The following is a 10,751-nucleotide window of genomic DNA, read 5'->3' as shown; positions in this document are numbered from 1 at the left end:
AGAGTTGAAAGGTGCTTCAATAAGCCGTTAACAAAGTGTTTACAAGCAGAGAAGTGGAAGCTGGACGCGCCAGCCCCGAAACACACACGGTTCAGTGTTTAAACGCGCTCCAGACCGAGCGGTGGAGTCACTTTATGAGAATGAGACGTGGAGCTGGAGTCATAGGTGGATGTTCTGCGTTTATCCCCGCTCGTTGTTGCAGCTCGCGGCGCGGCTCGCTGGGCTCGCAGGGTCCTCCCACCCCCCCTCCTCTCCGCACGACTTGCTGCAGCCCGGTGCGTTGTGTAAGACGCGACCTGTTATGGCCACCACTACTTCCGGGTTTCGGCAGTCTGGTCCAGATCCTCCGCTCCTCCTCAGCTCAACACACACATCCATTGTACACAAACGGGCAGGCGGCTCATGCATACACACGCACTCACACACATACAGACACATGCACACACACACGTATGCGCACACACGCTCAGCATCGATCGTGGCTCCTTTAAGAAAGCCTAAGCCAGAATTATCACCCCACCTCCTCTTGATCTCCTGTAGACGCTTTTGCATAAGAAAATCAAGCCGGGAGCCGAGAGTGATCAAAGAAAACGAGAGGAGAGCTGCTTCATTTTTTAACTGTGATTGTGACCATTAACATTTAGGTGGTGCCGATCCCGTGGAGACGCGCGTCGGACCATCATTCATCCGGTACTTTTGACAAGCCCTCGCGTTTTGACTGACAGGCGGAGTGGCAAAAAGCCATGAGAGTCGCCAGTTTTGTTTGAGGGGCTATTTTATTTTCATCCTGGTTTTGGAAAAGGAGCCTGGCGCCGCTGCCCCGAGGATAGCCGAGGACCTATTCGCCGCGCCTGGGCTAAACTTGCGCAGAAAGCGGGGGCTGGCTTCACCGTTCCGTGGAAAAAAAGGCATACGGGATTTTGGCTGAAACATCCTCCCATTTATTTGGATTTTCTTTCTTCATTTCGTCTCCACCCTGGCCTCAGAGGGGATTTATCTAAACTGAAAGGACGACCAGGGAGTCAGGAGGGTTATGGCGCAACGGGTACGTAGGGCAATACCCCCTAAAAAGTTTCTCTAAGTCTGCTGTGCTTGAATGCAATCCTGCACTGTAACGTGGCTTAATGACACACATACCCGCGCGGACACACACTCGCGGCGAAAGTTTCTGTCGTCTTCCTGACACATGGAGACACGATCTCATTTTTGGCGTCTTTTGGCACGGCATTACGCGCGGCCGCCTCACAAACCGGCCCGCCGAGGGACATTGGAAGCACGATCATATCTCACATCGGCTATGTTTTTTAGATTAGTTATGACAGGCCAGTTACTGGAAGCGAAGTGGGGGAGGGCATAGAGGCAAAACAAATCTCCACATTTCTCCTCGGACCGTTCGGTCAAGATTTCACGTTGAGCGGAGCGTTTGTAAACAAAATAAAAATCCTTACTTCGCCATCACCCCTGCCTCCTCACTGGGCTTCGCACCGCGAATTGCGCCAAAACAGGCAATAGCAGCATAAAGCCAGTGAGGCAGTTTTTGGTAATGAGGTGATGACAAACGCTTTGATTCATACACCCCGGGACTGCTCGGAACAGCGGCTGGGATCCTCACACGGATGGCAAACAGTGTAACAGCAGAGATGTTGGGGGCACCGGAGCTGCACCACGCTGGGGTTTGCACCTCTTTGCCTTTAGGGTCCAAACGCTCAGCTTTAAGCGATAATGCTTTTTACTCTTTCCCCTGCACTTGTTTCTCACTTCCAGAGAGCATGATCAATAATTCAAGCCTCCTTTTAATCCGTTCGAGAAGCAAACCTCGAATAAAGATTTTATTTCAGGCTCGCGCAGACTTGAATCAACATTTCTGCATCTGAACACAGCGGCAAAGTGTTTAATAACCGCCGAAGAGCAGTGTCAAGACGAGGCTACGTGATTTAAGTCCAGGCTGACACGTGGAAAAGTTTGGATGTCCAGCTCCAGTTTACCGCTGTCTGAAAAACACAACAGGCGTTTCCTCGCGTTTTGCTGCATGTCCTGATCTCAGTGTGCCTCGCGGTTAATAAATAACACGCTGCCCAATTATGAGCCTTTAAAAAATCACAAAACACTGCAAGGAGCAAGTTTGAAACATTTGCTGTTGTGCACAGTGAAAACAGCAGATTGATGGTGTTAAAACCGAATTAGTGCTTGTTTAATGATAACAGAGCCACGTTGCTGGTGTTTTACTTTCTTTGCCCTCCCAGTATTTTTAAACATATTCAATAATTGATATTTATTTCACTCCTATCTGAGCTGCAAAGGTCATTGTGAATACGTTGAAAACAAAACTAGCTTTCACTTCAGGATAAATCTTGGAGTTTTCCTGCTGTAAACATCATCCTGCTCAGACTTCACTCCCTAAAGCTCGATTTCTTGAAAAGGAGTAAAAAAAAAAAAATGCAAAACTATTATTTAATGTGTGGTGTTTTGCGCGTGTTTTGAGGGTCGCTATTATGAAAGAAAGCGGAAAAAGACAATTGAAGCAAAGGTTCAAACGTGTCGACTGATTTAGGAAATTAAGGAAAATAAATATCGCCCTGTTGGCAGATTTTTACTTTACATTTTTAGACGAAAAGCCAAACTTCAAGTCTCACCTGTCCGACTTAAAAATAACTTTTCTGATATATTCCTCACTTGTGGTTTTATAGCAAAGTTGTAGTTTGACCTGTGTATTCACTGTGGCCCCGCGTTTGTTGTGTGCAGTACGAAGACTTGCCCCACTACGGGATGGACGGGGTGGGCATCCCGACCACCATGTACGGAGACCCGCACGGCGCCCGGTCCATGCAGGCGGTGCACCTCAACCACGGGCCCCAGCTGCACTCCCACCAGTACCCGCACACCGCCCACACCAACACCATGCCTCCCAGCATGGGCTCCTCTGTTAACGACGCTCTCAAGAGAGATAAAGACGCTATCTACGGGTAGGTGCAAGCCTCCGGTCCGCGGGGAAACTCGCTCTGTGGCGGGGCAGGCGTGCGTCCAGACCTGGAGGGGGCAGCCGGGTGGGCTAGTGGGTGCAAAGTCGGCGTCGTAGCAGGAAAACAGCGGCTCAGTGCCCGGGACGGCCGTGCCTCTCGGTGAAGCCTTTCAGCAGAACACTGGAGCCCAAACAGGGGCGCAGGGACGGAGAGCGGCCACAGCCTTTTTGTCCGCCCTTCATTTTTTCCACAGCTCGGATTTTTATGCTTTTAAAGTCAATCATGTTTATCACGTGTTCCTGCTGGTGAACAATTGAACAAATAGAGGAGCAAAAAGAAATGCAGAGTTTTCTCAGTGAGGCGGATGTCCTGCTGTTTGAAAAAAAAATAGCTGATAAAATTAATTAGACTGTTAACGATAATAATGAGACAAAGTCCACTTTAATTACTATTTCTATTTTTTTTTAATTTAAGTTGCTTTCTTTTTCAAGTTTAATCGTTTATTAAGAGAAAAATAATTACCTTCTCTCTTTTAACCATTTTAATTAATTGTGGGTAACGTGCCAGGCTTCAGCAAATTAAAGATATATCATGTTTAAAGGAAATCCCACATATGCATATCATTTATTAATTTACAGCAGTTAATTAAAATAAAATAATCTAAGCATGATGTTTTCACGGTGGCCAAACATGCCAGTTTCAGCATCTCACGCCACGCTGACACAACTTTCAGCACATTGCCAGGCTGCACATATTTACCCTTATGACAACAATAAATAATCGTGAAATGTGCGCGCGCTCAGTCGCCTGCAGCCTTTAGAGGTTTTCGCCAAACACACTCACACACGTCTGGGATCCAAACGGAGACCTGTGCAAAAAGAAAAAAAAAACCAAAAAAACAAAAAATTGTTTGACTGACTCTAAAGCTTTTATGCTATTAGGCGCACCTAGATTTAATCACAGAGCCTGCCCGCTGTTTGCAGCCTTTCTCCGAGCCTCTGCATAATATAATAGCAAAGGCTGCAGCAGCAGTCCCCATGGGCGAGTTGTTGAAGAGTAGCATGGCTGGCTAAATCTAGCCCGGAGTAGTCTTGACCCCGGCGCTGTTCTCTCTGGTGACATTTGCTATTGTGTGTTTGTTCCCAGGCACCCCCTGTTCCCCTTGCTTGCACTGATTTTTGAGAAATGTGAATTAGCGACTTGCACCCCCAGAGAGCCCGGGGTGGCGGGAGGAGACGTCTGTTCATCGGAATCTTTCAATGAAGACATAGCAGTGTTTGCAAAGCAGGTCAGGAAAGTTTGACTTCTTTTTTGAAATGTGCATGCTCGGGCTGGTTGAGCTGCTCTCCTGCACGCATTGAGTGTGAGGTCTGACTTTTGTGCGTCACGTTAATTCTGCAGTGGAAGCAAATCAAACGGCTCTCACTAATAAAGAAGTTATTTCAGCATGTGCGAAAATTTCATAAAATGTGTTTGCTGTGCAGAAAGTAGGAATTAATACACCAGTAAGCCAGAAGTTGCATTTTAATCTCACATTATAGAACATTTAGAACTTGATTGTACTTTCTATTCACGTTTTTTATGGAAATGTTTTTTGCTTTTAGATTCGGGCAGAAAAGCCTTTATTTTCATCGAATCCAGAGTTGGATAATCTGGTAAGAAACTCTTATTTTCTCAGAGCACTTCTGAATGTTTGGCGCATGTTTACTGGCGGGATGTGCATGTGTGTCACACAGTGGTGCTGCAAAGTTGCAGCAGGATTGGAGGTGATGTTCCTCTTTTTGGGCTGTTTGATATCACGATGGCCCCCGGTTGTATCTGCAGATGAAGGGCCGCTGTTAGACAGCTGTCACAAACCTTTGAACTCGGCCTGGAAACTTATTCTATTCATGCTTTTCACTTTGTACAGTTTGAATGTGATGTGAGAGTAACGATTTCCTCACGACTAGTTGGTGGCTAATAGATCTCTGACTCTGAGGCTTATTGCAGCGCCAGGCTGCACTGTATGCCTGCTCTCCATATTGCAATAACGTCCAAGTTTAATATCAGTTCCACATAAAATCCATTCATATGAATATTTTCCTCGTCTGCAGTTACTTGTATTGAGAAAAACGTGCCTGTTTAATATCAAGAGATGTGAGCAGCTCATTTTTTATTGTTATTTTAATTTTTCAGATGATTCAAGCCATTCAAGTTTTACGATTTCATCTTCTGGAGCTGGAGAAGGTAATATTCTTTCACCATTTCCGTCCAGTGTGCCACTTCAGACCTTTGGGCTGTATTTGCAGAAAAATGTATTTTTGCTCGTCGGTTATAATTAGCGTCAAAATCAATCATGAGGCCATTTCTCTTCCGCGTTTAATCACGACGCAAGCTGTTACGACTGGAACGGATATCTGTGTGCCCAAATCTCCCCGCATGCTTTAATGAAGTTTAATGCTGGCAGGAGCTGCATGCAAGGTGAAACATACAGGCGGACTTTGCGGGTTTTAGAAGTGATTCTTTGTGGAGGGCAAAAGGCCGCAGGCAGCCATCTGTGGATGGAGGGAGGAGTGGGTGTAAAACTCTGATTTGTCTCCCTATCAGATGGACTGCAGTCGTCTGCGCTGGCAACTTTAACCTAAACTTTAGCGCTGTGAAACATCTTCAGAGCTGTTAAAAGTTTTAGTTTTTGAGACTTGCGCTTGTGCACCGCCTTCTCTCAGATCGTGCAGCCTGCTGTAAATGTGAGGGTGTGAACTGATATTCGGTGCAGCTGTAAAAAAATTCAAGCTGAAGGTGTCTTGCAGCTCTGTAACTCTCTGCCCATCTCACGCTTTTGTTTCTCGGGCGATGGGATGCGCCGCATTGGCAGCGATAATGTAATAAGTCGCCGAAATTAAACAGTTTACCTTAAATGTCAGTCAAGCGGGTCACCCTCCTCTAATGGCCACTACCCGGGGCACCGATGATGAATTTAACACGGGTGTTGAGTGCGTTGTAGCCCCTGAGCCCTCTTGTCACTGTCAATTTTCGGCGATATCTCTATTTTGAGTGGAGAAAAAAAAATAAAGTTGCAATGACAGTGCGGATGGAGCGCACCGCCACTGCGGCGCGGCGCGGCAACTGGAGGTAAATTAGCCTGAAGCAGCCCAAAGTGATCTCATTTCAGTTTTTTATAATTTCAGGGAAGCAATATAAAAACTTTTTGCAGGCAAAATAAATAAAGGGAATTTTTTGTGCACATTTAGCCTGATACGATATCACGGTGCCAAAAGAATAACGCGTTGCCAGGGATCAGTCATGTTAACTCTTTTAAACTATGAATACTTCAGATGCTGGAGCTGTGCTGTGATCTCCGGGCTGGTGTGTGTGTGTGTGTGTGTGTGTGTGTGTGTGTGTGTGTGTGTGTGTTGGGCCCATGTTGTGGTTGCACATGCCGCTGTTGTGTGATGATCGTCTCTTTTGGGTGAGTGTGTGTGACTCTCTCTCTCTCTCTCTCTCTCTCTCTCTCTCTCTCTCTCACTCTCTCTCTCTCTCTCTCTCTCTCTCTGAAGGTGCACGAGCTGTGTGATAATTTCTGTCACCGGTACATCAGCTGCTTGAAAGGCAAGATGCCCATCGACTTGGTCATAGACGACAGAGAGGGCGGGTCCAAATCAGACAGCGAGGAAATCACGAGATCATCGGTGGCCCTTGATCAGGTAGCCTCCATCTCCCTCTCCCTGTGCGTGCGTGCGTGTGTGTGCGTGCGTGCGTGCTCTCTCCCTGCTGGCTATTCAGCTATTCTGGGTCACTACTCCGCTGCGCTGTTATTTGCATATGATTAAGGCCGTTTTACATTCCATCCATCGGAATGAAAAATTTTCTGAATAATGTTGCTATTATTGGCCCATTAAGACTTGAACCCGGAACCGACCTGGGAAGATTAGCTCGAAAAAGCATCGCCATAAACTTGACCTGTTTCATGTCGATTTTAATTTAGAGCCTCTCTCCGTTTTTCTGTCTCTTTCTGGAGCAAAAAACCCAAACGCTATCAGCTCGTGTGCGCCGTGCGGCCCAGGAGAGAGCAGCAGCCTGGGCTGCAGACTGCGGTTTAGGTGCCTTGGTTTCTCCACTGTGGAGTTCACGGTTCATTACGCGTCTTGTCAGTATTTTTCCTTAGACATGAGTGCACATTGCTTATCGGGACCCCTCCTCTCCTCCTCCTTTATTTCGCTCAGAGCGCACAGATTCAGCACCAATAAGGCAGATTTTTTGAGAGCCATGGAAGCAGCGGGTATTAAAGGTAGATTAGGGAGTGTTTCCTTTTGTGCAGATATCAGAGATAACCACAGCCTTCATTATGTGCTCCACTGACTGTTGGCACTCCGGGGACATTGTAGTGTGCGCGCAGGCATGACCCTAATGGTCCATACACTGCCGTTAAATAATGATAACAGCGACCAATGATTAGAATTATGCAAATCTGGATTTTCGGCCATTAATAGCTCGAGTCATGTGTGCAGGAGACAGCGTTGCAGGCTATGAGACCATGTTTCAATAAGTTAAAGTGTCCCGGAGTTTTAGCCGAGCAGCGGCTCCATCCTATGGATGCCGATGAGGGAAAAGAAATCAAGTGTCCAAATTAAAGGGATTAGTTGGGTAGTCCGACATAAAAAGTAATGAAGCGATTAGGCTAAATAATTTAAATCCGCGGACTTCCATATGGTTGAGTGGCTGGTCTGAGCAGAGAGAGAGACAGCCACCGGCTTTTATGTTCTGCGCTGAATGGCAGGACTGGGAGCGGACTGGGGCCCGACAGGGAAGACCCCCACCCCGCCGCGCATGCACTCCTCCATCCCCGGCCCTTATGGCTGATTATGGAAATGAGAAAGATCACCCGGAAGATAATACTTCACTTAATCCAGAAACAGAATTAAATAACACAGACGCCACTTGTGCATTTAAGTGTCTCTTTGAAGGGCTTGTTGTGCTCTCTCGGGGATTCAGTTGTCAAAAGTTTTTTTTTTTTTTTATAGATAGGTCAGGACAAGGAATGAAGCTTTATGGTATGTGGAAATAGTCTGGTAAAACCCTTGGGTTTCTAGGTATATGAAGAAAATTATGTTGTGCTTGGGGCACTGATGCGGATCTTTAATTGACTATAAGATGAAGACATGGCCTATTTTAATTTAATGATGGTCCCTACATATAGTCAATTTAGGGCAAAACCACATAAGCTTGTGTTTACACTGATATGACAGAACCATATAAATGACCTACAGGCATAGCTTGCATTTCAGCGCAGGGAAAACTTTTTGACACATGTGTAATATTGAGGGATGGGCTGATGTTCCAGTAGGATAACATGGAGACTGTCCACAGCAGCAGGCTGTGTGTAAATGGGCATATCCAAACAGGCAGCGGGTGCATGCCTCTCACTGCTGAATACTTACATTGTCAATCTAATGGCAGAGCGCTTCATGACTTACTTGCGGCTGAATATATATTTTTTGAGTTGTGAGGGCTATTTTTGTGTGACATCTTATCTGCAGTTGTTAGGCAGTGACATCCTTAACGAATTTGCGTTGTGTGTGCATTATCTCTTTCCATATGTATTTTTAATATATGCCCTCGGGCATAAAGTTGAAGTGGACTGGAAAAAAATGCTGAGAATTTGCACAAAAGAACAATGTTAACAAGACGGAGAAAGCAGGCTCATTTATTCATAAACCAATTTATTCCGGCGAGGCGACTGTAGCAGAAGAAAAAAAATGTCAGAGGAAAAAAAAAATACTTTGAATTTATTAAACTCAACAATCCAACAACGCTGACTTCTTGCTGCATTATGCACCCCTGCGTCATAACAGTAATTTTCTGAATATTCTTTACATGTCTTTACATTGTTTTGTCAGTGTGCCTATGCAGGCGCGTATGGAGGGACTCTGAGCGCCCCTTTCAAAAGAAAGCAGAGCATAGCTGAGAGGTGAAAAAGTCAGAGAGGCTCTGTGCTGGCTTGTGAATGCAGCCCAGCCAGTTTGGGCTCACCCTCCTGTGTTTGTGTGTCTTTTTGTGGAGGTGTGTGTGTATGTGTGTGTGTGCACGAGCTGTGTGCATGCATCTTTCTACAAGTGTATGCATATATGTGTGTTTGTGTGCGCGCTGCTGTGTGCATGTGTGTGTTCAGACTGGCCTGATAAATGCAGCAACCCCCTCAGGTGCTATGTGAGTGGAGTGACTGGTTAGCACCAGTTGGACTTTCTTAACCCTTTCCCTGCCGCTCCCTGGAGAGCTTCCCACCACGTTCGCTTAATTTCTTCACTTGAGGAGCACATTTCCAGTTGCCCCATTACACAAACACATCCTGCTTTGAGCTCAGCTGTGTACAAACATAAAAGAGCTGATAAAACTCCATTATTCTGAGTGAATTTTCCAGAGGCCTTTAATGTCCACACTGAATATGCCTGCGTTTCTCTCAGTTTTCTTGTTGTTGAAATGTGGCGGCAGTTGCTCTGCTGATTGCGTCCCTATTTGCCTGCCACACATGTTCACCTCGGCCTGAAGAAGCGGGGAGGTATTTCCACGCCGCTGTACGTCATTTGCACAGTTGCCTTTAATTGCGCAGAGAGCACGGGGAGGGGCGCAGCAATTTGCTAATGAACTCCGAGGGCCCGGGCTCTCCGCTGTAGAGCAGAACACTACTAATAGTGCTGAGGACTCACTCCAAGTCTCAAGAGCTCCTCTACTTGATTGAGCCATGCAGGCTGAAGTGGGGCTGGAAATAATTGAAATTTCCCTTAAAAATATTCTCCGCCTGCCTTTTTGTGGGAGAGCCTTAAATGATTATGAATGCTCAGCAGTTAATTTGTTGACTTAATTTAGTGGAGAGGTACTGACGTTTCAGAGTGTGTTTTTTTTTCTGCTTGTGAAATCACATGAAAAGAACATGAAATCGCCCACAATGTGGAATAACATCCATACATTTGGGAACTGTTGCTGTTTTCCTTGTGTCCCGCACAGTCTCTCCTAAACAAACTGCCTGTGTGAGCTTAGTGTTGTGGTCACTGTGTAAGAATTTGCTCTTGATAGCGCTATCGCGGTATCTTTTTCCAACAATTGGCACTGTTATGCCATACAAGTGCTGGTTTCCAGGTCAGTGAGACCCAGCAGTGTTGGTTTAGGTAACTCTGGCGGTCAAAGAGTGACACACCCCCCCCCCCTCTCCCACCCAGCCCCCAAACTCAATGGAAACCCTGACCGCTGGGGTCAGCCACTATTTTCCTAATCAGTACACCGCTATCGCTAATCTATCCGCTTCTCGTTGAAGTATGGATCGAGTTACACCCGAGTTAACAGGCGCACACACTCTCTTTTTTCCCTTCCCTCCCTCTCCTACAGTGGCATGCTGCTGATCTTAATACAAACTTTTGAATCATGGCGGCAATTGTTGGTAATAGCAGCTTTTGTAGTTGAATAGAGGAGAGGTTTGACCCCCACTCGCCCACCCTCCCTCCTCTGCACCTCCTCCTCCCTCCCCTCCCCTGAACTCCCCTTTTTTTCCATCGGGGAGTGAATGCGGGGCGGCTGTTAAGGATTCAACAAGTGATACAAAGAGGCGACCACGTGACTTGTGTGTTTCTTAGCCTCTTCATTATTGTGGTGGAATAGCAAGTAGGGGTGATTCTGATTAAGCAAATCAAGGCCAGCGTGACTTCAAAGAACGTCCGGAGCTTCATATATACTTTCATATAGTTTCAGACATCAGGGCATTTTTTCGGTTGATTTATTAGTTGTTTTTAAATCGTGCAGCATTGCTGGAAACTGGTGCTT

General features: G+C 46.3%; 1 protein-coding gene across 1 annotated transcript in view; it reads left to right on the top strand.

The window, feature by feature from the left end:
- Window positions 1–346: 346 nt before the first annotated feature.
- LOC121613770 (homeobox protein Meis1) overlaps window positions 347–10,751 on the top strand; it is a 79,200-nt gene continuing 68,795 nt past the window's right edge. Inside the window, exons 1-6 of the mRNA XM_041947391.1 lie at window positions 347–1,045; window positions 2,743–2,963; window positions 4,107–4,248; window positions 4,565–4,615; window positions 5,136–5,186; window positions 6,497–6,643. Of these exons, the coding sequence (XP_041803325.1) occupies window positions 1,034–1,045; window positions 2,743–2,963; window positions 4,107–4,248; window positions 4,565–4,615; window positions 5,136–5,186; window positions 6,497–6,643 (624 nt within the window). The 5' untranslated portion in view covers window positions 347–1,033. The remainder of the gene's footprint in view (window positions 1,046–2,742; window positions 2,964–4,106; window positions 4,249–4,564; window positions 4,616–5,135; window positions 5,187–6,496; window positions 6,644–10,751) is intronic.

The sequence above is a fragment of the Chelmon rostratus genome, chromosome 11, assembly GCF_017976325.1.
Source record: "Chelmon rostratus isolate fCheRos1 chromosome 11, fCheRos1.pri, whole genome shotgun sequence".
Taxonomy (NCBI): domain Eukaryota; kingdom Metazoa; phylum Chordata; class Actinopteri; order Chaetodontiformes; family Chaetodontidae; genus Chelmon; species Chelmon rostratus.
Note: the sequence above shows the minus strand (reverse complement) of the source record. Positions and strands in the feature narration are given on the sequence as shown.